Here is a 23,182-nt window from a genome sequence, read left to right on the forward strand (position 1 = left end):
CCCTCAACCCCCTGCAGCCCCCTAAATCTTCCCCTTAATCTCCCTCTTCCACCTCTCATCCACCATAACCACCTCCCTCCTCTGCACGCCCAGCCTCCCCTCCCTCTCCCTCTCCCACTCCGCCCTCCACCTCCCCAACTCCGCCTTCAAAAACCCCCCCACCGCCTCCGCACACCCCCCGACCCTCTCCATCGCCACCAAATGCCCACAATCCAGCACCACCTCCTTCACCCTCCCCTTCGCCACGCCCCCACTACCCCCGACCCCACACCCCGTCCTCTCCATCTTGGCCCTCCTCTCCGCCGCGCTCGACATCTCCGACGTCTCGCCAAACACGTACAGCACGCCGGGGCGCAGCTCGGGCAGGCGCGCGAACGCGTGCAGCGGCTCCGGGCGGTAGAAGGCGTACGCGGGGCTTTTGCCGCGCTGTTCGTGGCCGGACCGAGCCCGAGGAGGGAGGGGTCGAAGTCGCGCAGGTCGCGGTGGGGGAGGTAGGTCGGGCGGAGGAAGGTGAAGAGTTCTTGGTGTTTGGTGGTGGTGAGGGTGACCGGGGGGTCGGTGGCGTTGGGATTGGGGGTGGTGGCGGTGGGGGAAGTCCTGGCGGCCCCCGGGGGATAGGGGTACAGCTCGGTGGGAAGGGCGCGCAGGCCGTGGCGCACCCACAGGTCGAGCACGCGCGGGTCCCAGGCGCGGTAGAAGGGAGACTTGGCGAAGCGGGCGGCGGCGGCGGCGCGCGAGTCCCAGATGTCGCGGCGGTTGGTGGAGGCGGCGGCCGGGCCGATGCCGCTGTGCGTGGTGGTGATGACCGGGTCGAGCAGGGCGAGGGAGTGTAGCAGGCGCGGGTGGCAGAGGGCGAGGTATGTTCTGGGAGGAGGGTGGTTGAGTTAGTCTGTGCTGGGAACATTGAAGTGGCTGATCTTGGCTGGGAAATGGGCTTACAGCTGTGCACCGCCCATGCTGTGGCCGATGCCGACGAGCGGTTGCGGCATCTCATCGCGCTTCAAGTTGATCAGGTTGGCGAGGTCTCTGGTGTGATCCCACCAGCTAGCTGTATGGCGCTGTCAGTTTGAACTCTCAGCCTTGGACTGCCTGGAGGCTGGAGCCCCTTACGGTCATTGCCGAGGATTTTCTCGTTCAACACCCCCGACTGGCCCTGGTTCCACATGTCGGCAATCCAGATAGACCGGATGCGGATGCCAGTCTCTGAACTCCTCTTCTGGAGGTCATCCCAGAGGGGCTCGTATAGTTCCTTTTTGGATGTCAGAACTTGGAATTGGAGGTTGAGACTTCATTCAATTGAAACCCTTGAAACGGTTGAAACCGTGCGGGTTAATCACCTTGGGAAAGCCATTCGCATGGGCGGCAATGATTGTCACGTCGCCGGGTTGGGGATTCGGATTGTCGAGTGGGATGTATTGCTTCACGGCGAGTCTCGGCCTGTCGGCGTCGCCATTGGCGGTCGCGGTAACATATTCGCGAGTGTGAGCGCAATTGATGGTGTGCTCGACCACGCGGAAGAACTGTGGCATTTCGAAGGCTGGCAGGGGTGGTTGGCGGGGAGTTCGGATGACAATGTATCCCAAGATAGATGAATGAAATAAAGGCAAAAGTTAAGCTGAATGGTGGTTGACGGCCTGTGGTTGTTGCCAGCTGGTATTCTCTTCCCCTGCAAGTTTTCTTGGCGAGACTTCCCGTCTGAACCGCCAACAGCCTCGGCCCATGTGGCCGGTGGGACTCGGTTATGCTTCCGAGACTCAATCGCAGTGGTGATTCGGTTAAGCTTCTCCGCATCAGCGAATTACACTAGCATGCGCATGTGGGTGTATGGGATTGTTTTCATAGCCTCACCAATATGGAGTCATCTACAACCCCGGGGTAAAAGCCTCTTTTTAGAAATTAGTTACCTCGTTAACATTTCAGCCCCATGTTTCTCAATTTTGACTCTACCCTTTTTTAATATATCATAAAATGGTATCTGTTCGAACAAGCACATTGCTCGCATCCTTTTTTGGTTGCGCTGGGGGGGGGGGCTCTTGTTCTCTCCTTTTTTCGTTTTATGGATCAGATATGTTGTTGGCGGCGCGAAGTACATACGTACATACATTTAACGTAGTTAACTATAGTTAGTTAGAGATTATCAGTGAATCTTGTTGGAAACGACACTCAGACGGAAAGATCGGGGAGAAAAGAATTCATTGATTGTTCTGTCTTCCTCCTCAGTGGCGGGCATCGTCCTGACCTCTTTTTTATGCTTCTTGTTCAGCCCCTGGAATCCCTTTTGCATTAACTAGCGCATCGGCAGTCGAGATTCCGTGTTTCAATTGCCACAACTTCCAACACAAGTATCCGCAAGAAGGTTCCATGTGGCGAATCCAACAAATCTTGGATATGTGGAAAGTGATCGGGGGGGCCGGCGACGCAGTGGAGGGCAGAGAGTAGAAGCGAGGACTGAGTAGCAAGGCAAATTGTAGAAAGGTACCTAAGGTAGGTACCTAGGTAGAGAGCTCAGGACTTCAAGTCGGCCTTCTTCCATGTTCAGAACACAATGGCCAAGTGGAGCTCTCTCCCACAAACCCTCGAGCCCACAAACCAAACTCTGTACATCCATCGATGATCGATGTCGTCATCATTGCATTCATGTTCCTTTCCGCTGAAATTCGATTCTTATGTCTGTAGCCAATAAAAAGGCCACGCTGGAAAAAAACACGCAAGACGAAAGGGAAAGAAAAAGAAGAAAAGAGGGAAAAAACCTCACCGCAAACAAAGCCACCATTCTCACAAACTCTTTCGGCGGCATTTTTTTTTAAAGGCAGCCTCCTTTGGCGCCCTGGAATCCTAGGGCGTTTCAAAATACGCTTTTAGCCCGGTGGCCCCCCGGGTTGGGAAATCCCCCCCCCCCCCCCCCCCCCAAGCCTTCTCACCATACCGCATGATGGCAACCTCGACAGCCTGGCCCGCCAGGTCCTTGACGGCCGGGTTCCGCGAATTCCCACCACAGTCTTCATCCTTGATGGGCTCGCCGCCCTTTGTGCGGAGAGGCAGCCCGCGCTCGAGGGGGATCCGGAACTCGTGGGTGGTCATGTCGATGGCGTGCTCCGAGTCAGTCGCGATGACCAGCCGCGTGCAGTGGTCGAAATCAAACAGTGAGCTCTATGGGGTGCCCGCTCCTGCGTAGCCCCTTTCCCCGTTTTCTCCCCGACCTTTTCCTCTGTACCTATTCTCCATCGCCTCTTCCCCTGCCTTGAAGTTCTCCATCATCGTTAGACCCACCCATATTTGGCCTGGTACAATCCTTACAACACCCCTCGATTTCCTCCCCTTCATTGTTTTTCTTCCCGTCATGAGTCACTTTTCTTCGCTTCATCGTTTTCCTCTCTCTTATCGCTATCCTCAGCGCGCTCCCAAACGCCATCGCCCTCTCCGTTTATAATATGATCGGATAGTAAAGTTTCGACCTAGGTAACTTTGGTCGTTTAGAAACAAAAAGTTTCGACCTAGGTAACTTTGGTCGTTTAGAAACAAAAAGTTTCGACCTAGGTAACTTTGGTCGTTTAGAAACAAAAAACTGTACCGTGGATATGGGGGGCTTTGCCATGATTTGGTTGGAGCCGGCAAGCCAAAAAGGAGTATTATCCGGGGGTTGTGTGGGACTTTTACGCACGAACCCAAGTACGAGATAGATAATACCGGGGAATGTCAAGTCAAACAAACCCCCTGTTCGTGGGTCACGTAATTCTGAGGAGATAGCCTCGGCAGGGCAAGACAAGTCCCTTCTTCGCAGTGTTGACTACGTCGTTGCAAACCGCGGCAAATATACGATCATCAAACATACAAAATTATATTGCTGATTAAAACGCGGGTGACCAAGAAGAAATCTAACCGCCAACGCCTCCCCAAGCCGGCTTTGGGCCGTCGCATCTACGGCTCCTGGTATCTCTGGTGGTAGCGGGTGGGGGACGGACGAGGGACTGGGGTGTAGGAAACGGTCTGTTGCGTAAATCATCAGCAGGTGTTTGGAATCGTACAGCAAGGAGGAACACACCACGTCTCGCTGCACCAGGATCTCCTCCTGCGACTCAGTCGCGTCCGTATTCGAACCGGTTACCGACCTGGGGTTGTGACTGTCTCTCTTGAGCGAGCCGAGGGCCACGCTCTTTGCGCTTTTTACGCTCTTGTGGGTGAAGATGGAGTTCTTCCTTTGGGTGCCCCGGGAGCCGTCGCCGGAGCGGTTTTCGGAGGCCCGGACGGTAGTGGTGATGAGGACTTTGAGGGCGGGAAGTGTGCCGACGAGAAACCGCTGGAAAGGTGTTAGTTAAACCGTTGGGAGATGTGCAATGGCCATGATTTGAGATCAACCGGGGAGGGAGAGCCACTTACATATGGCGGCCGCCAAGGTGGACCAGACCATAAGCATTGTCAAGTCGACAAACCCCTGCTGGGCCAGGCTCTGGTTCGCCCGGATAATGGCAAAGACGATCATGACAAAGCCAAGGCTAAAAACACACACCAGCCCAAGCTTCTGCTTCAGCGACACCTTGACGTTGTAGATGAGGCGCAGCGGCATGGCCATGATGCACAGGTCGGTAAAGACATCGACGGCAGTGCTGAAGTAGACGCTGAAGTTGCTGGACCACACACTCTGAGGCCCCGCGCACTTGTTGAAGGCGAAGAAGTTCCTGACATCAGGCCCGCACGACAGCACGAGGGTGGTCACGCAGCCCCCGTAGGCGAGGAAGGTGAAGACGGCCAGGACAAACCAGAAGCGGCGGTACCATGTCAGGTCGCGGAACAGGCGCCAGTACAGGGCGAGGAAGGCGGCCTTGACGGACCACAGTACGGTCCAGAAGAGGATGACGATGGGGAACTGGAACAGCAGGTAGCGTTCGGTGTGGGCGATGACGGTCTTGAATGATTTGGGCGGGATGGCGCCGGACAACACGCCCGTAATGTAGTATTGGCTGGGCAGTTGGATGGTCTCGAGGATGCATAGGGCTAGCAGTGCGGCGAGGGCCAAGAAGATCCAGCAGTCTTCCAGGGGGGCCACCTGGCGGGTCGCGGGGGAGCGGATGCGGATGACGGTGCGCAGAGCGACGAGGAAGAAGGCGGCCGAGAAGGAAACCCAGATCAGGATGAGGAGGGACTGGTGCGAGAGGTCCCCGACATTGTCGGAGTCGGTCGAAGCCATCGAGGTCTCACGGGATTCGGTCCCGTCTCGGTGGCCACGGACGCGGGTGTCTCAGTCTCGGTGTGCAGCATGGCACGGTCTGGGGGATGGCCAAGACGGACGAGGTCTCAGAATTCAACCAGGGAACCCGGACGAAGCCCAGCAGGGCAGAGAAGCAGCTTTTTGTATATACGCCGCCCTATGCAGGTCCCGACTGTGGGGTTTCCGGCCGTTGGTAAACTGTCACATCCCCAATTTGGCCCCTCGTCGACCCTCGTCCGGATCAGCGAGCTCCCCATGAAGTCCCACCACGAAATGGCATGATACGTGCTTAGAGCATGAATCTGTTGGGTCGCTTGCGAAGACAATAGGGGATATCGAATGCCAAGAGGGCCGGTCCCGACCAACAAAAGTGCACACCATCAGCTTCCCACACCCGGCTGCCGCCGTCACACGTTCCCGCAGCATCTGGTGGTTGCGATAGGCTCGAAGGGCTCCAATATTCTGGCGGCACAGATTGCGGGGTGGCCTGCAATGGCATCTGACTGGTCGTGTTGGATGGCTTCCATGGCCTGGACAGTGCTGAACCCCCGCGTCGAGATACAAGAGCGATTCCCATTGGTGCTTGGTGGTTTTCGCCTCTGTGACTCGAAGGCCAATCGCAATTCGAGGGGACCTGGACGGCAGGAGGGAGTGGTTCTGGTCACGGGGATGGGCGGCAATTTTGTTTATTTCCAGAGTCGAATCGCTGCCGTCGCTGCTATTATAATGGCATCACAGGCCATCCGTCTGCCTGGCTGATTTTTCAGCCGTCCCCTGTTAGGATCGCCGCTTCCGCTGCACGCAATCGCATGGCTTGCTCGCAGGTCGCAGCTCGCTTGTTGATGCTGAGGAGTCGCTTCCAAGTTCTCGGTGTCGCTTGGGACTTCCACCTCGGGAATTCGCCGGTTTTACGCCACTTGGGCAGCTGGGCATGACTGAAGTTTGTTGTTCCTGCTCCGAGGTTTTGACGATGGAGGTGGCGGGGGTGCCTGCCGGCTTGCCAAAGTCAGGACCCATTAGGTAAGCAACCAACCACCCCTCATCGAAACAGAAAAAAAAAAAAAATTCGCGGCTGACAATGGCCGCAGGCACAATGCGAGTTCACCAAGCTCAGCCCGACGCAACCTGGAACCTGGGCCTGCCAGCCTGCCTCCCTCAAAACCCAACCCACAACCTGGAACCCTCGATCCGGGTGTGTGTGGCTGCAATTGAGGCCGGGCATCAACGACCCGCACAGCCTCTTGTTCGGAAAACCGATTCTCGCTTTTTTTTTTTTTCTTGGGCATGGCTCGCCTTTGCCTGCCATGATGTCAGGCCCCAAAACCGCCAATCCGGGTCGACCCTCATTGTCGGTCCCGGCATTTTTGGTTCGCTGAGAGCCACCGACAGCCCCCCAGATCCAAAGGCCCCGGCAGCAAGACTCCCGAACACGTCACCCGGGCGTCCGTCCATGCGGCTTTTGCATGCACTTTCTCAAACCGGACGCGGCCGAGACAGCTTCGTTGGCAACACGAATACCCTTCCGACACATCGGTAACATCAAAACGATATGCGCAACGTTATGCAGAATCGATGGTTTGTTGTGCTTGATCCTCTCAGATCCCCCGGCCTCGTGTGCACCGCTGCCATGGAAAAGCCCCCGTCGTTCCTGTCGCGAACCCTGGTTCCCATTCGGCTAGCCGGTGCTGCAAGCCATGGTTGACCGCCACGTTGCCGAGCCGATGGACTGGACCCAGCACAGGGATTAAGGGAGCATGAGAAAAATACCGACACTGGTAGTTCATGCGACATGGCGACAGGGTGACAGCACAGACCGGTTGAGGCGTTACTTAAGATGCTCATCGTGCCCTCGCGTCCGGCCCAGCCCCGGGAGAAGCACCGGGGGATTACGTGACCCCATGCCATGCAGACGCTATGTTCCGATTAAACATCACCATCCTCGCCCTCGCATGGGCACTGCTCCAGACCCACCTCCCGCAGGTGCATGCCTGGCCGACACCACCGAAGTGGCTCCCGCACTTCAAGAGCCAGCGTCCCCAGGATGATTATGCGAAGCGCAACCTCAAGACCGTCTCGAGCATCTACAATCTCACTGTCTACCCCAACCAGCTGCCCATCTTCCAGCACGGCGGTGTGGGCGTCCCCGACGGCTTATTTAGCAAGGACGTGGTGGGACGCGTCGACCCCGTCGGCAACTTCACCGGGTTCGAGGATTCGATCGAGTACTTTTTCGCCCTGTCCCCGCTTCCCCAGGCCAACGCGGCCAAGGCGGCCATCACGGGCTACAAGATCACCGAGTTCAGCTCCCAATGCCGCGGCGTCGCTTCTTCGGTGGTATACCTCTACTGCAGCGTTGTGGACCCGGGCGGCCCCGACCACGGCAAACCACTACCACCGCTCAAGCAGATAGCCTTCTGGCGGTTCGATAAGTATGGCGCTGTGGTCAAATACGACGCTTGGATCGCGAACCTCAACAGCTGGTTCGAGGCCACGGTCGGCGCCGACGTCACCGACCCGTACTTCCGCGCAGCTAGCATCGAGCAGATCTGCGCCGCCAGCCAGATGCGGTGCCGAGGGCCGAACACCCAGTGGCACAGCATCGAAGAGTGTGTGGCCGCGCTGTCCAAGAAGCGGTACGGCTCGTACGACGAAGCGTGGGGCGATAACATCGTGTGCCGGAGCATCCACCTGGTGCTCACCCAGGTGCGCCCTGATGTGAGTATCCCACCAGGGCTTGGCCATTTTGTCAGACTAGATCTAACCCACCACAGGTTCATTGCGCTCACGTCGGACTGACGGGGGGCGGCAAGTGCGTCGAGGTGTCGTATCCTGAGAACTTCTTTTCCGACGAGACGCTGTACGGGGATCCCCCGGGCCAGACGTTTATGTGTGACGATGAGTAACGAAGTGGGGACGAAAGACGATGAATGCAAATGGAAATGGGGATGGGAATGATAATGGAAAACGATTAATGTGTACACGTATATAGAGCTTACGACGAGATGAGACATGAGGGCGGCAGCACTTGATTTATTCTACGCGATACGGCGCAGACATAATACATAGGAAGGTTTTGAGGGTTTGTGGTGTGCCTTAAATTCGTTGTGCTGTCGCGACTCCAATCCGGATTCAATGCCTTCCTAGGTACCTAAACCCCAACCTCCAAATTGCAGACATTTATTTCCCGGACATGACGCCCCGATTCCATGACCGAACCATTCATCCAGCCCTTTCTCCCATGTATTCCGCACGAGGCAGAGTTATATCGCCCGCCCAACACCCGGCCACTCACTCATCCCCTGCCGTCGAGATAGCCGGTCTTCGTACTCGATAACCACCTCCTCAACGGCGACAATCTTACCCGGCGGTGGTGTGGGTAATGAATCCACGCTGGGTGAGCTCCTCGGCCTGTTCGAGTCTCCAGACACCGACCTCGACATGTTTGGGAGCACCCCCACGCTCACTCACCCCTACCCTCAAACTCAGTCCGCTAAGTCCGCTCAACCCGCTCAGCTGACTCAACCGACTCAACGCGCCCAGCGAGCCCCCGCCCTGCGATGACTTTGCACGAACATGACCACGGCCATAAGAACGAGAATGAACCTGCACCTCCCGACTCCACCCCGACGCCGACGAGCTCATGCTCACACTCCTCCCTCGGCTATACCATCCCGCGCTGCTCACCACCGTGCTACTCCTCCCGACCCCTCCCACCTCCCCCACATACATCTCATTCCCCCCCGGGCCACCTTCACTCCCACTTCTCACTGTCAAGTGGCCACCACTCCCCGCAACAACAGAAACCACCCCACCCCGACCCGGGCCCAGACTCCAACCCCGACCATCACCACCCCCACCACCACTCAACGACCTCAGCTCCCGACATGAATGATGTGAGGGACCCGAATGATAGGAATGGTAAAACCGTGCACTGCCCGGCGGCGCGGGGCGGGCGTCGCGGACCAGGGCCCGGAGGGATGGGGATGGAGGCCGCCACGACGGTGATGGCGGGCTCGGCGGCGCCCAGCAGCACGAGCAGCGTGGTCGATTCGGTGAAGGTCGCGTTGGAGATGGTGGGGAGCTGCGTTGTTTTGGCGAGGGAGGTTATGCCGGCGCTGGGGCGGGGGCGGGGTTGTTAGTTTATGAGAGTGGGAGGGGGGTTTGGGGGTTGTGGTGTGGGTGAGGATAGGGTTGTTGTTGGGGTTATGAAGAGAGAAGGGAAATGGCAAAAAGAAACCTACAAAACACCCATGCTCATCGCCACCATCACGCCCACCTTCTCCTTCCGGTTCATGGTCAAGGTCCAAATAATCTTCCATGGCACGATGGCCAAAACAATGTCCATGGCGCCCGAATACACTACCCCTTGTGAGCACGCATGATCTCCAACATGAAACCATCACAAAGACGCAAACCATCCCACTTACCGGCAGTAAAGATGTTGTAGCAGAATCTGGATCTCCTTAGGCCAACAGTGCCCCTCCAACAAAGGACGCCACCCCTTCTCAATCGGCGTACACTGCGCCCAGGTAATAGCAATAGCAACCCCCAGAGCGGCATTTACTGTGCCGATGATAAACCAGACAAAGGCTTTAGTCCACCCAGACGAGATGCGCAACACGGTGACGGCGAACGAGGTCTTGCTCCACAACGCCGCGAGAATGGAAAAAGAGCCGGCCAGATTGGAATACAAAAGAAAGATATCGAGATTCTCAAAGTTGAACTGAGTAAACGGCCGGCCGAACCCGAGGTTGACACAGGCCGAGATGAAGGCGCAGTCCGCGACCAGAGCGACCTGGACATCGTGGACGTGTTAGACCACCGGAACTGGGACATCATACGAGGACGGGAGCACTCACCCATGACCCTATCAAGAGGTAATCATCCCACCACAACCCCCGGTGTCTGAGAAACTTGCAATACACACGCATCGCCAAAAAGGCAGAAGACAGCGCCGTCAAGAGCCAGATTACAAGGTTGATCTGCGGGCCAAAGTCGGTCGAGGGGGGAAGTCTGGGGGTCGTGGTTGCGTTGTTATTGCCGAAATTCGTCGCCATTTCCATTGTAGTGTTGCGGAAGCCCGTTTCATTCTGACAGGACGGCCAAGGCTGGGCGGGTGTGGGAGAGAGGGTTGACGTAGAGATTCCGGCCGGAGGGACATCGGGACTAGTCATGAGAAGACCGGGGCAAAGTCGCCAGCATGGAAGGCTTTGGCCTCCCCTTGCTAGATGACAGCGACAACAACTCAACGGCTCGTCTTGGCGGAAGTATCATTTGTAATGGGCGTGGTTGCAAGGGTTAGGTAAGAGTGGATCGATACCGGGAGAGCAGCCTGAGAAGACATGGATGGGCGCCTAGAGTATATAGAACTTACAAGCTAGGGTCATGGGTTTCCCAACCTCGATTCAAAAGCTCGTGCCGATTCCATTGCCGACATACAGGACTGGAGCAGGCGAGACGATTTACAGCGATCCCGCGGCACGAACCAGGTGCTATAGTTGAATGGTACCATGCAAGAGAGCGGATGCGGGGTGTATATGGTCGAGAAAAAGGGGGGGAGGGCATCACTCCCTGCTCCGATCTGAGCAACGAAGCTTATTGAGGCTACCTCATGAAGTATGATTCCAAAACCGGCAATATGTGAGACAAGTAAGGCCAGTGTGCTGAACCATGTGGTGACATAGCACACCGGGGCTCGGACCTTTTGCTTGTCTCACAATGCCAATGCCCAACTCCTGGAACCCCGTTCCCCGGATCGACACAAGCACCCGGCATCATGCATCGGTTGGGCCAATCATCTACCATAACAGCTAAATTCGGTCACATTTGGTCATTATTGGCTTGGGGGATGTTTGGATATCTAGTATGTAAGGGGTTGACACGAGAGTAATGGGTTGAGTGGCTGGGTCGATACTAGATCAGGTCCTAGGACACGGCGAGGTTTACCTACCTATATAGGTACCTATATACCTAGACCTCCACTCTGCCCAACTCTCGAATACCCACCAAGATATTCATAAAAGCCGCTAACAATCATACATAAATTGGGCGCCGCAACTCCGCAACTTATAGAGTTGAAGCCTTTCATAAGGGGACCCCTGAAGGGACATTTGGAAGCCTATCTAGGTAGGTAATAGATTACACTTGGCCCGGATGATGGAAGGACACTTCCCACTAAACCCCTTTTCTCTGCCGAGAACGGTCAACCCATGCCCTTTATCTTAGGTCTCGGTATCTTTCCAATCCAACCATGCTGAACAACTCCCACTTCTGAACCCTAATTTTGTGCCGTGAAGGCTGGTGAACACAGGTGTTGGTCGGTTGCCAGTCTTTCGTCTCAAGTATGAACAAAACCCACATTCCCAGACACAATTTACTTACTAAACAACGAGAGATAGATCCCACCGCTGTGTGCAGAGTTCCCTCCCCCGCTGTTTATTGCACGTGCCTTCGACCCGACCTTCTTCTATAACTTTGAATCCTCTCAACAATCGCCACGCGCCTCCCCCATCACAACCTTTACCAGGCAACACCCACCCTTCTTCACAGTTTACTTGCCCTTTAACAACGAGAGCGGCAAGATGTGCCTGACCACCTTTTTCATCTGCCCTTTTTGTGGTATCCGGTCCGGCCGGTCGGAGACGCAGTGCCGCCACGGTCAAGGTAAATGACTTGGGAGCCTTCGAGCAGGAGCGCTGTATGAAGGCACCGCACTTTGTCGACTGGTTCTGCAATGGGGCGAACTGCCCCTACAGCCGCGAGAACCAGCAGATTGCCGAAGAACGAGACCGCGCTTTTCTCGATGCCCAGGAGGCGGGTGACCAAAGCCGCATAAACGCTCTGCGCTCCCCAAGAGCCAACAGTAAGTCATACCAAACACCATCCCCACTGGATGTACGCATATACATCACCTGCTAACATCCCTCCCCCTTTTCCCGCTTCCCAGGCCAAGACCCCATCATCATCTCGGATTCCGATTCTGATCACGACGTAAGAGAGGCGACAGTAATCGAGCTCGACCAAGACCGGGAAATGACAGAAGTACAACCTGACCACGACGACGACCGCGAAATGACCGAGGCGCCCGAGATTCCAGCCGCTCCCGCACGCGCTCCCGCCCCGGCCGCTAACTACAACCCAGCAGCATCATCATCATCAGGATCATCATCCTCAGCAGCCCCAGCGACCCCCGACTCCCAGTTCTGGGCGCGGCAGCCGCCGAACCCGCTCTTCCGGGCGCCCACGCCCATCCTCCAGCGGCCGCCCGTGCAGGAGCTCGCGCCGCCGCCGTACGCGTCGTCCCTGGCCAACCACCCGGCGGCGCACCAGCGGGTGGCGCTGGCGCACGCCGACGTGGAGCGGTTCCTGGGCAACTTTGACGCCGAGACGGCCGCCCGCGTCCGCGCCCTCGCCGGCGCCATCGCCGCCATCGTCGGCGGCAACACCTCCAACCGCTGGCACCCGCTCGAGGATCACATGCTGGAGCTGCTGATGGAGACCGGTGTTTCGTGGAAGTATGCGAATGTAAGTCTTCTTCTTTTTTTGTGCCGTCTTCCTTTTTGTCCCGGGTCGGAATAGGGGTTTGGGTTTGGTTGGAACGATGGCTAACTGTTTTCTAGTTCTTCATTCCGCGACATTCCTACAACGCGTGCCAAACACGCTGGGTCCATTTGAGGAGGCGGTTGGCGGCAGAAAGGGCTGCGCAGGCGGCAGCCGAGGCTGAGGAAGCGGCAGAAGGGGGCGACCAGGAGGTGGAAATGGGCGAGGAAGAGTCGGAAGAGGACGAAGCACCGTCAGAAGCGTCGGAATGGGATGGGGAGAACATATAGGAGGATGCTTGACTTCCTTGTCGGAAGAGGAAGGAAGGTTGTTGTGGTGGAGTGGTAGATACCGTGGGCCGGCCCGAGGGAGTGGGAGTACGGTCAATGTGTTCAATGTTCTGAATCGACCCAAGCAGCTCAAGGCGTTTAGTGACTAGATGAAGGATTGGGTCAAAGGAGAATTTTGTAAGAACGAATATACCCTACGCATTCATGGATCCCCTCTGCAAGTTCATACAACAGATATAATGTGTTATTTTTAGTACGTTTTGGTGTTGGTGGAAGCTAGAAATTGACATGATGGTGGTCGACAGGAGTGTGCAGGTCATGAGGGACATGGACATGTTGATAAACCCAGTCAAACCCGGGCGACCCAACAAGAATCTCAAAATGGGAGACTAGAAAAAAATCGGAACCTAGGCAGGGGTTCTTGACACAAAAGATTAGAGAGCCGCGGGCACGGTCATGCGCTGGACGGGGGGAATCGTTGATACGAACAGGGTAGTAGAAGAGGCTTAGAAAGCGAGGTAGTTAAAGGAACGGGACGGCAGGGCAATCGCCAGGCCGGCGGACGACTTTGACCATCAGCAGGAGACGCTATTCCGGAACGAAACTCTAAGGAGGCACGACGGTCTCAGCAAGGCGAAGAGCTCACTGATTCAAATCCGGACGGGAGCAATAAGCTTACGGGACTTCTTGTTTACACGGGGAGTCCCGGAGGTTCTGACTCCTGCCTGCGAGTGTGGCGAGGGACGAGAGACTGCCGAACACCTGGTAGTGTGGTGTTTGGCCCCACCGTTGACTAGAAGATGGGAGAGAACTGGAATTTGGACACGACGGGACTTTTACTCTGTTCTACACGGCATCAATCCCACGACTGCACGGCTCGCGAGGAGAGTTCTCGACTGGCTGATGGACTCGGGGAAGCTGCCGATGTACAACTTAGCCAGGAGGCTCGAGCTGGAAGCGGCGGCCTGAAGCGCCCCCGTTCGGAGGCCAGGAGGCCTCCTCTCTTTGTATATGTAGGCCCACTAAAACGCATCGCTCCTTGATTGTTGGTATGGGTTTTTCACCCGGCCCGGGAGGGCACGGTTTTCCTGTACACTAAATAGCAGAGGGTCCGGCACGCCCTAGAACATAGCGGAGTATGAATAATAATACAAACATTGTATTAACCTCGTTCTGGGAATTAGTTGTGGCGTAGGGTTTGACCACATGCAAGTAAAAAGAATACGGGTTGATAGGATGAGCGCCAGGCGCCGGGCACAAAAGCTATTTATTGCAAGAGAATTAATTTGTGAAATTCAAAACGCGTACGCATACTTCAGTCTGATAACTTCAACCAATGCCGCAGTGGTGATGCGGCCCTGTTCCAGCCCACGTGCAGCCTTCCTGCTCACGATCACCGACAGGGTTTTCTCTACAGTACGAAAGAAAATAAAAAAAATAAATAAATAAATAAATTATGAGTTTGAGACGGCCCTTGAGATGCCGCCGTTGAACCAACCATTCTGATTCCGGTAGCGCAAACAGCCAGGGGGAAACGACATGGAAGTATTAATGCCAGTGGTGCAGACACCCCTGAGTTGGGTTAAGCGACACAACAAAAGCGGATTCAGAGCGATAAATAGGAGACAGAGGCCATAGCGAAGCAGTGTAGTAACCTGGTTGAAACCAACTTAATCAAGGACCCTCTTAACTTCTCCAATTCCGTTGTCCTGGCTTCAGTTATGAAGGGGGAAGGGAGGTACCTGCTCATCTTCCATCCCATCACACCATTTCCGATCCAGCCACGCACAATTGATTTTCATGCGCCGGCGGGGGAATAGCGGGCAGGCTAACATGTGGTCCTTGACCGACCCCCTTGACCGATCTGCTTGACCCAACAACACATCCCCTCGTTCGCCCAGATCATTTTCATAACCGCCTGACCAGCCACACCCCTCGACCGAATGTGCATCAAAATTATCTTCTTTTGTCCGCGCTGCGAGGTAGACTCCGGCCACTCGGAGATGAGGCGACCTCATGACGGTCCGGACTGCGTGCAGCCGGATATTGTGAGACGGATAATGCAAAGCCAACACTTCGCAGACTGGTTCTGCGAAAACGCGCGTTGCTTGTATAGCAAGCGCAAGCAAGAGGACGCTGGTGATGAGCTGAATGGGATAGAGGAGGACCAGGCCATCGAAAGCATTGGCCACAATGAGTCGGATGGTCGTCGTAGGTTTCCTGCTGGCTTTGCCTCCCGATTCCAACATTGAACGTTGCCAATCCTAATCTTATTTTTCGCTCTTGCATCACAGTCGATGACATGGCCGAACCTAGAACTGACGGCCGAGAGAACTCAGTCGACGGCACCGAGCAAGGCGTGAGCATGGATGTCGACGAGGCCCCCGCCGCTGCCGCTGCTGCCGGCAACGCGCCTGGCTTCGACCCCCAGACCACCCGTCGCATCAATGAGCTGAGGACGGCAATCGCAACCCGTACCCCGCAATCTCGCCCGAAAGAGTGGCTCAGTGAGGAGGAGGAACTCCTCACACTGCTCTGTGGCCACAGGATGAGCCACATCCAAATCTCAGAAGTTAGTTAGCAACTCGGACAGCCCTGAACAATGACTCATTAAGGGAGTATTAAGAGACTAACCTCGTGTTTCCGTCTCGCAGAAGTACGTGACCAGACACAACGCCAATGGATGCATGTCCCGCGTCTCGACGATGAGGAAGCAAGGTCGTTGGACTGGGAACTGAGGGCCGAGCAACTTGTCCTCAGCACTCCCACTTGGGTACCCCAACCTCATCGCGACTGTGTAAGAGGATGATCCCGATCAAGCGGGTGGTTTCAGTTGAGAGTGAGAGGAACGGTCGAGGGTGGGGGAGAAGACGATGGGAGGAAGAAGAGGTCGATTAGGAAACCAGCGAGGGCGTCCAGCAAAGAGGGCCTGAGCCGGCACAACGCCAGGTTATCGTTATGAAAACATGTAGAGGTTGTGAATGTGAGTAGGAACTCGGGCGATGAAAGGGGCCAACTCGATAAGTTCAATGGAACAGTAGGTGGCCTAATCCTTTCAAGGCGATAGTTCCAATTTTGTGATTTACTTTTTGTGCGTGACCGGCTGTTGCTCGGTTAGATAGGGCAAAGATCACAAGGGCAGGAGAGACGGGACGGAGAATGAACAACGATGAGTCAATAAGCAAATTGTAACATAACATATAGGAGGTAACAAGCATTCACACGGTGTTTTGAGTTGAGGCCGCCACAAAGTTGGCCTGTCTCTTCCCTTCTCATTATCTCTTCCCTTCCCAGAACCTTTACTAACCTTTATAAACCATTCTCATTCATTCTGCAACCCTTCCCATTCATTCCACCTTCTACTCTGGTCCGGTACCTTATTCAAAACTACCTACATATCACAACAGCCAGCCACCAGAATGTGTGTTACCATCCAATACACATGCCCACGGTGCGAGGGCCTGACCGGCGAGTTCACTCGGGTCTCATGTAAGCACATAAAGTGCTGCAAGAATGAGCCTGTTCGACAGCCAATGGTGAAGTTGAACCTTGGCCATTGGTTTTGTGGAACCGAGGGCTGCGAGTACAGCCTTAAGGGCCAGCAAAAGCAGGATGACATGGTCAGGCACATCCTGACCTCTCAGTACAAGAATTTGGGTAAGTCCTCCATTTTCCCTCGGCGAGGCGGCCCGGAAAGCTCCGAGCCAAATCACTGCGCGCTCAACTAACACCTTATCGTTTACAGAGAATGACATCGTCCGGCAGAGTATCGAAGATCACAAACCCAAGCTCGAATGGGACAATTCCGACGCGATGGATTTGGGCCCTGAACCTCCCCGCCAACTCTTTGGCCCGCGCCCAGCCCTGCCCCCGGCTCCCGCTCCGGCTGCGGTTCCAGCTCCGGTTCCGGCTCCTGGTCCCACCCCAGCTCGGGCTCCCGTCCCCGCTCACGCTCCCGCTCCCGTCCCCGCTCCGGCCGCCAATCTGGCCGCCGCCGCCAACCCCGCCGTGGGCCCCGCGGCACCCTTCTACTTCCATCGCCCCCAGCGACAGCCGGTCCAAAATCAGGTCCAGGGCCCGCCTGCGGTGCCCGACCTGTCCGCCTTTCCGCCCGCCGACGCCGCCAACATCAGGCGCCTACTGCAGATCATCACGCCCCGAAGGCACGGCACCGAGGGCCAGCACTGGCTGCCCGAGGAGGAGGAGCTGCTGGAGTTGCTCTGCGACGTCTGGAGGATGCCGACCTCGCGCGTGTCGAGGGTAAGTTTGAATTCACCCCCCCCCCCCTCCCCTTCCTTCCCTTTCTTAACCCCCCATCGTCCATTTTGTGGTGTCGGACAGTTGCGCTAATATGTCGTTTTTGTGTAGGACTTCTTGCCGCATCGCTCGAAAAACGGCTGTGACAGCCACCGATCTCAGTTAAGAAGGCAAAGGCGTCTGTGAACAGCAGCCGTTTTTGGTTGTGTGGGGAGGGACTGTTGCTGCTTATTTACAAGAGGAAATGTTCGGTGGTGGGTTGGGGAACAGGTTATTCCTTGTCTTTTTTTTCTTGGAAGGGTCTATCAATGTCGATACTCGGACAGTCACGAAATGTGATAGGTTAGTTGGGAGATACCAGGGATTATTGGGAACTTGGTTAGATTTACTCCGGGCTGTGCTAGGTTGGTTAGATTTGGGGTTGTCACATGGCAAATGGGATTCTTCCGTCTACAACTTAATTATACCACAAAGAGACCGGCAATAACTGAACCAATAATTAGGACGGACATATCATCTTCCTTACCCACAGCGGGGTTCTATAGGGGGTGGCATGCCTTGCTGGGCCTGTAAACGCTTGCCCCAATTGATTTGCATGTTTTTTCAACATGCCGTGCCACCGCAACATGCCATGCCACAGCAACATGCCGTGCCAACCCGCCCCACCTTTTCCAAAGAGTTCCACTCCTTGAACAGGAGAAAATCACTCCTTGAACAGTAGCCCCACCTTTCTGCCGGCGAAATCACTCACCGCCTGCCACTTTCTGCCGCTGGCACCTGCAGTGAAGTCACCGGGTCCTCTACCTCCCTCCAGCGACTGTGAAAGCCAAGGGGCGGACCAGAGGGAGCGGCCCCTTTGCGGGACAAGAGACCAAGGCACCTGAGGCACCGCCTTAACTGCGCCAGCTGTCCTACAGACCTCAACGCCACCAGTCCCAGCATCAGGGACAAATCCGAGGCCGACGAAGCCGTCAGTTCGGCGCAAACGTTCCCAGTGGGAGGAATCTGGTATCGACGAGTTGGAGGAGGAGGCTGCCCTGGTGACGGTCAGGCCGGCCAAGCGGCCGGCTACATCTGCGGTCCAAAACACCAAGAAAATGCAGAAGACATCGATTTCAGCCGCTATAGGAGCTTCAACCTCATTAGCTAGTACCTCGGCCTCCGTCTCGAATGCGCTGGCTGCACCGGTAGGGAAGACTGGCCAGGCATCTCAGCAGTCGCAGGGCTCGCAGGACTGCATTATCGTCCAGCCTAATTAGGCAATCAAAGAAGGACGATGTTGATCACAGTCCCCAGAAATTTGGCAATGTTAATATATATTAGATTCGGAATACCTTCAATGGTGGCCGCAGCGAATTGAACCCTTTTCTCAGTCCGCATGTGTGCACCCCCTTGCGCGTGCTTATTAATTAGGCGGTGAGAGGTTTAGTGGGGCTACTGTTCAAGGAGTGATTTTCTACTGTTCAAGGAGTGGAACTCTTTCCAAAAGAATTGGGAACCCCCTATAACCTTTCTGAAGCCCTGGGTCAATTACAGGCACCAACCATCAACTTCAATATCGAATTTCGGAACGAAGAGAAATGGGTACAATTACGAAGTCGAACAGAGGCACGCGCGAAGAGGGAAAAAGTGATTTATTGAACTACTTGACCAAACTACCTGTATTTAAATGATACGGTGCTCCTTCTTTATACGAGGATATATAGTTGTCTCGAGTTGGAAGCTACTTTGGTGGGGAGGGTGGCATAGCATGTTGCCATGGCATAGCATGTTGCCATGGCATGGCATGTTGTTGTGGCAAGGCATGTTGGCCCTGGTAAGGCATGCCACCAAATTGATTTTCCCACTACGGTACACAGAAAGACCACCTGCCTAGCGCGTCCAAATTTCCTAGGGCATTTATTTATCATGTACTTCCAGTTTACAAACTACCTATCAACAAGAAAAATCTGAGAGAATGTCTCAGGCTAGCTCTCTCGCACCTGGTCTGTCTTTTCGTCATCAGGGTGTTTTACCATTTTTTACCTACTTGTTACCTCAGGAACATTTAGAGTTAGGGCAGCCGAAAGGTAAGTAATGACCTAAGGTACCACCTTATTCTTCCAAAAAAGGCGAAGTTGAGCTTTTCCTAAGGCGGGGTACACGCGTAGTGTCTGGTGGCACCATGTCACCACATACACGTCATATTCAACTTGCCCGAACCCAGAAGAAACAAGCAGGCCCAAGTAACTAACATCACGTGAAAGAAAATAAGCGCAACGGACTCGAGTTAGGCACTTCCTTGGGTGCCTCCCCCCTCGCCGAGCTTACATCATGATTCATTGCTGCTTCATAACTACATCTAACTTCATCCATCTAATCAACGTCATCCATATACCTACCTAAGAGACATGGGTACCACCATTAGACTTGTACCTAAACAAACGGCTTGCAGATTTCGAAAACCGACTCCAACGACCCGATCTGGACGACGGTCGAGGCGGCAAGAAGACGGCGGCGAGCGTTGTCCTCACCGCCTGCCGCAAGATACAGCAGAGACTTAGCTCGAGGAGGGGCAACAGGGGCCGACCGCGAACCTTGGGACCTCAAGGGCCTACGGCGGTGGAGAGAGCCGCGGGCACGGTCATGCGCTGGACGGGGGGAACCGTTGATACGAACAGGGTAGTAGAAGAGGCTTGGAAAGCCAGGTGGTTAAAGGAACGGGACGGCAGGGCAATCACCAGGCCGGCGGACGACTTTGACCATCAGCAGGAGACGCTATTCCGGAACGAAACCCTAAGGAGGCACGACGGTCTCAGCAAGGCAAAGAGCTCACTGCTGATTCAAATCCGGACGGGAGCGATAGGCTTACGGGACTTCTTGTTTACACGGGGAGTCCCGGAGGTTCTGACTCCTGCCTGCGAGTGTGGCGAGGGACGAGAGACTGCCGAACACCTGGTAGTGTGGTGTTTGGCCCCACCGTTGACTAGAAGATGGGAGAGAACTGGAATTTGGACACGACGGGACTTTTACTCTGTTCTACACGGCACCAATCCCACGACTGCACGGCTCGCGAGGAGAGTTCTCGACTGGCTGATGGACTCGGGGAAGCTGCCGATGTACAACTTAGCCAGGAGGCTCGAGCTGGAAGCGGCGGCCTGAAGCGCCCCCGTTCGGAGGCCAGGAGGCCTCCTCTCTTTGTATATGTGGGCTCACTAAAACGCATCGCTCCTTGATTGTTGGTATGGGTTTTTTCACCCGGCCCGGGAGGGCACGGTTTTCCTGTACACTAAATAGCTGAGGGTCCGGCACGCCCTAGGGCATAGCGGAGTATGAATAATAATATACCTACCTAACTTCATCCCTCTAACTACCTACCTGCCTACGTCTATTGTGCGTTTCATCTCCGCAAAATATCATCCGTCTTGGGCTTGCCTATTTCTCGTCGTATCTCTCGTTGTATCTCGCTAACCATTCTGAATTCGTCAGTCATCGCGAAGTACGACTCAGAAGCCACGAGCTTTCACCCCTTATGGCCGACCTTTCCTTAAGCGGCGACGACGGATATGGGTCCGGAGAACAGAACAAGGCGATGCTGGGTAAAATTACAAAACCCGTGGAGGCCTACCCGGCTGCATCCCAGGATCTCCTCTTGGGTCTCCCGCTTGATATCCTAATTAATATCGTGGATCTGATGGCAGATGACCGCGCGACTCTTGCTGCCCTGGCTTTGGTTAACAGCGATTGCAGACAGCTAGCTCTTTGCTACCAGTTTGCCGAGGTCTGCTTTAAATACGAGGCCGACAAATGTGACCCGCTTGGACGGTCAGGTCAACTTCTTCATCGGCTCTTAGAGGAGACCCGCATCCGGCGCGGTAGCAGCGACATCCCAAGCGATACTACCCGCCGATTTTTTGTTGGGCCTTGCATGCGCAGAGTGACAATACACCAACGCATAGAGTGTCTCTCACTGTATGACCACCGTTACAACCCAAACGATGCTCTAGCCCAACCTACAGCCGTAACTCGCTCTGCCAGGCGGCTTTACCAACCCACTGACGCCGCCAGCAAGTACATTACGACGTTCCGCGCCCCTCTCTTGACCGTCCTGAAAGAGGCAATGCCAAATCTCGAGTCACTTTCTTGGATGCGTGGCACGTGCCTTGGCATCCCCTTCTCCCTTGAAACCATTACCCATCTACCCATACGACGTCTCGAGATGTCTGTGGCGGCCAATATGGGGGAACCAACCACCTTCGAAGCGCCCACGGCTCCGGTAGCGCCTTCATGAGAATATCTATCCTTCGGCACTTATATCTGCAGGTATTGCTTCCGGGTTGATACAGAACTGGCCGACGACGCCCATGAACGTGCTCCGACAACGGATTCGCTCTTGATCAGGTCCCTTCTGCGGAGTTGCAACACGACCCTCAAGTATCTCTCCTTTGACGGCATGTGCTTCACCGGCACGGGATCGATTTCCTTCAGCCGAGAACCTATCTTGTTCCCCTGTCTCTAACATCTTTCCCTATTCTATCAAATCGGACTTGGATGCGACGGCTTGGTCTTCACTTTTTTCTGCATCGCTAAGACACCTTGTCTTACCCTGCTTTCGAGGTATAATTCCAACCCCGAATTACAGACAGGCCTTATCCGCCTGTCAACCTTTCCGCTACCTCAAGACGCTGAAGGTGCCGTAGTTTTTTAACCGGGACAGCCCGGAGGGCATGCTAGATATTTTGGGCTTCATTTCACGCCATCCGCACCTTGAAACACTGTCGGTGGGCTATGACATGGCACTGAACATGGACTCACTTCTCCTTCCCTGCCTTTCCGACGGTAGGTAGTCGAATCTCACTTCCCTGAGCTTGGGGTGGCAGCAACCCTGGATCGATAAGAGACAACGACCTGGACAAACCACCTTGACCCTTGCCACAACATCGATTGCCGCCATTGGGAAAATCGAGTCATTGGAGCAGTTGCATCTCAGCGTTGGCGACAGCTATGGGTGGCGTCATCAATGGTTGATCGACCACGACGCGCTGCGGGCAAACCTCAGAGGGTTGAGAAGGCTCAAGAGACTCGCCTTCTCGCGAGACACATACCTTGATCCTGGCGATGGGCTGTTTTTGTACGTGGAAGACTACTATGGTGATCCAATTGTTCCACCGGGGGAGGAGGATGGTGACGCAGAAATAAGATGGACAACACCCCTCGTTAATTGGGAGCGCCTTCACCGCAGACGCATGATTTGGGAAGCGGACAAGTACGTCGCTCTGTTTCCGGGGCTAGAATGGATTTTCTGTGGCGAATGGTCGATGGGTGTTCGAAAGGAGCAGACCTCAAGCGGCGTGCTTCGTTCTGCTGTGTCATAGGCCAGATGTGACGAACCTACTTCAGGACCCTGTCCTGTTAGGGTTCAGCTTCGGTCGAAGGTAATCTCTCAAGGGTGCTTAGGTTCGGTGCAGCCAAAGGGTGCACAACAAAGACTTGTCTCAACAGTAGGCTTCCGAGCTTGTAGCGAATTGTAGTTGTGATTGCTAACTGGAGAACTCCCAGAGCTCTCCAGAACGAGTGACTATATACTATCTGAGCCCATAGGTACCTCTCGTGCCTGTGCTCCCTGGATCGTAGTGATCGCGAGCGACCGTTCGCGATCGCTCCGGCCGTTGACGGCCACCTTGATCGCTACCGATCAAGTCCTTTTCCCAGCGATCGCCTAGACAGCCTTGCTATCTCGATTCTTCTCCCTGATTGGCTGCCTTAACGATTGGTTCGGGTTGCGCCCTGCGCTCCCCGCTCTCCCTACTCGTGACACCAGATGAGGGATTCACAAAGGGCGCTTCTGTGTCGGATGTTTTCTATGACAAAAGATGTATAGCTATGATGGGCTGGGGTCTTAGTAGGGTAC

The 23,182-nt window shown here is 55.1% G+C and overlaps 11 protein-coding genes across 11 annotated transcripts; 5 read left to right on the forward strand and 6 right to left on the reverse strand.

Annotated features, from left to right (window-relative positions):
- Positions 1 to 227: 227 nt before the first annotated feature.
- CHGG_11067 (uncharacterized protein) lies at positions 228 to 1,529 on the reverse strand (the record flags this gene model as incomplete). Its single annotated transcript, XM_001230242.1, has 3 exons — positions 228 to 864; positions 940 to 1,048; positions 1,304 to 1,529. The coding sequence occupies 3 exons, from the start codon at positions 1,527 to 1,529 to the stop codon at positions 228 to 230; spliced, it is 972 nt and encodes a 323-aa protein (XP_001230243.1).
- A 1,274-nt stretch (positions 1,530 to 2,803) lies between these two features.
- Positions 2,804 to 3,081, reverse strand: CHGG_11068 (uncharacterized protein; the record flags this gene model as incomplete). Its single annotated transcript, XM_001230243.1, has 2 exons — positions 2,804 to 2,835; positions 2,922 to 3,081. The coding sequence occupies 2 exons, from the start codon at positions 3,079 to 3,081 to the stop codon at positions 2,804 to 2,806; spliced, it is 192 nt and encodes a 63-aa protein (XP_001230244.1).
- An 837-nt stretch (positions 3,082 to 3,918) lies between these two features.
- CHGG_11069 (uncharacterized protein) lies at positions 3,919 to 5,185 on the reverse strand (the record flags this gene model as incomplete). The annotated part of the gene is made up of 3 exons (XM_001230244.1): positions 3,919 to 3,987; positions 4,043 to 4,297; positions 4,508 to 5,185. 3 exons carry the CDS (start codon positions 5,183 to 5,185, stop codon positions 3,919 to 3,921), a joined length of 1,002 nt encoding a protein of 333 aa, XP_001230245.1.
- Positions 5,186 to 7,120: 1,935 nt separating this feature from the next.
- On the forward strand, positions 7,121 to 8,109 carry CHGG_11070 (uncharacterized protein; the record flags this gene model as incomplete). Its single annotated transcript, XM_001230245.1, has 2 exons — positions 7,121 to 7,921; positions 7,978 to 8,109. 2 exons carry the CDS (start codon positions 7,121 to 7,123, stop codon positions 8,107 to 8,109), a joined length of 933 nt encoding a protein of 310 aa, XP_001230246.1.
- Positions 8,110 to 9,050: 941 nt separating this feature from the next.
- CHGG_11071 (uncharacterized protein) lies at positions 9,051 to 10,269 on the reverse strand (the record flags this gene model as incomplete). The annotated part of the gene is made up of 3 exons (XM_001230246.1): positions 9,051 to 9,321; positions 9,634 to 10,001; positions 10,066 to 10,269. 3 exons carry the CDS (start codon positions 10,267 to 10,269, stop codon positions 9,051 to 9,053), a joined length of 843 nt encoding a protein of 280 aa, XP_001230247.1.
- A 1,636-nt stretch (positions 10,270 to 11,905) lies between these two features.
- Positions 11,906 to 13,035, forward strand: CHGG_11072 (uncharacterized protein; the record flags this gene model as incomplete). The annotated part of the gene is made up of 3 exons (XM_001230247.1): positions 11,906 to 12,068; positions 12,153 to 12,730; positions 12,826 to 13,035. The coding sequence occupies 3 exons, from the start codon at positions 11,906 to 11,908 to the stop codon at positions 13,033 to 13,035; spliced, it is 951 nt and encodes a 316-aa protein (XP_001230248.1).
- Positions 13,036 to 15,370: 2,335 nt separating this feature from the next.
- Positions 15,371 to 15,823, reverse strand: CHGG_11073 (uncharacterized protein; the record flags this gene model as incomplete). The annotated part of the gene is made up of 2 exons (XM_001230248.1): positions 15,371 to 15,600; positions 15,670 to 15,823. 2 exons carry the CDS (start codon positions 15,821 to 15,823, stop codon positions 15,371 to 15,373), a joined length of 384 nt encoding a protein of 127 aa, XP_001230249.1.
- Positions 15,824 to 16,454: 631 nt separating this feature from the next.
- On the forward strand, positions 16,455 to 17,478 carry CHGG_11074 (uncharacterized protein; the record flags this gene model as incomplete). Its single annotated transcript, XM_001230249.1, has 3 exons — positions 16,455 to 16,692; positions 16,781 to 17,295; positions 17,404 to 17,478. 3 exons carry the CDS (start codon positions 16,455 to 16,457, stop codon positions 17,476 to 17,478), a joined length of 828 nt encoding a protein of 275 aa, XP_001230250.1.
- Positions 17,479 to 17,995: 517 nt separating this feature from the next.
- On the reverse strand, positions 17,996 to 19,098 carry CHGG_11075 (uncharacterized protein; the record flags this gene model as incomplete). Its single annotated transcript, XM_001230250.1, has 2 exons — positions 17,996 to 18,366; positions 19,020 to 19,098. 2 exons carry the CDS (start codon positions 19,096 to 19,098, stop codon positions 17,996 to 17,998), a joined length of 450 nt encoding a protein of 149 aa, XP_001230251.1.
- Positions 19,099 to 19,456: 358 nt separating this feature from the next.
- On the forward strand, positions 19,457 to 20,433 carry CHGG_11076 (uncharacterized protein; the record flags this gene model as incomplete). The annotated part of the gene is made up of 2 exons (XM_001230251.1): positions 19,457 to 19,517; positions 19,727 to 20,433. The coding sequence occupies 2 exons, from the start codon at positions 19,457 to 19,459 to the stop codon at positions 20,431 to 20,433; spliced, it is 768 nt and encodes a 255-aa protein (XP_001230252.1).
- Positions 20,434 to 20,803: 370 nt separating this feature from the next.
- Positions 20,804 to 21,562, forward strand: CHGG_11077 (uncharacterized protein; the record flags this gene model as incomplete). Its single annotated transcript, XM_001230252.1, has 1 exon — positions 20,804 to 21,562. One exon carries the CDS (start codon positions 20,804 to 20,806, stop codon positions 21,560 to 21,562), a length of 759 nt encoding a protein of 252 aa, XP_001230253.1.
- Between the last annotated feature and the right edge of the window lie 1,620 nt (positions 21,563 to 23,182).

Source organism: Chaetomium globosum, genomic scaffold, assembly GCF_000143365.1.
Source record: "Chaetomium globosum CBS 148.51 scaffold_11 genomic scaffold, whole genome shotgun sequence".
NCBI lineage: Eukaryota > Fungi > Ascomycota > Sordariomycetes > Sordariales > Chaetomiaceae > Chaetomium > Chaetomium globosum.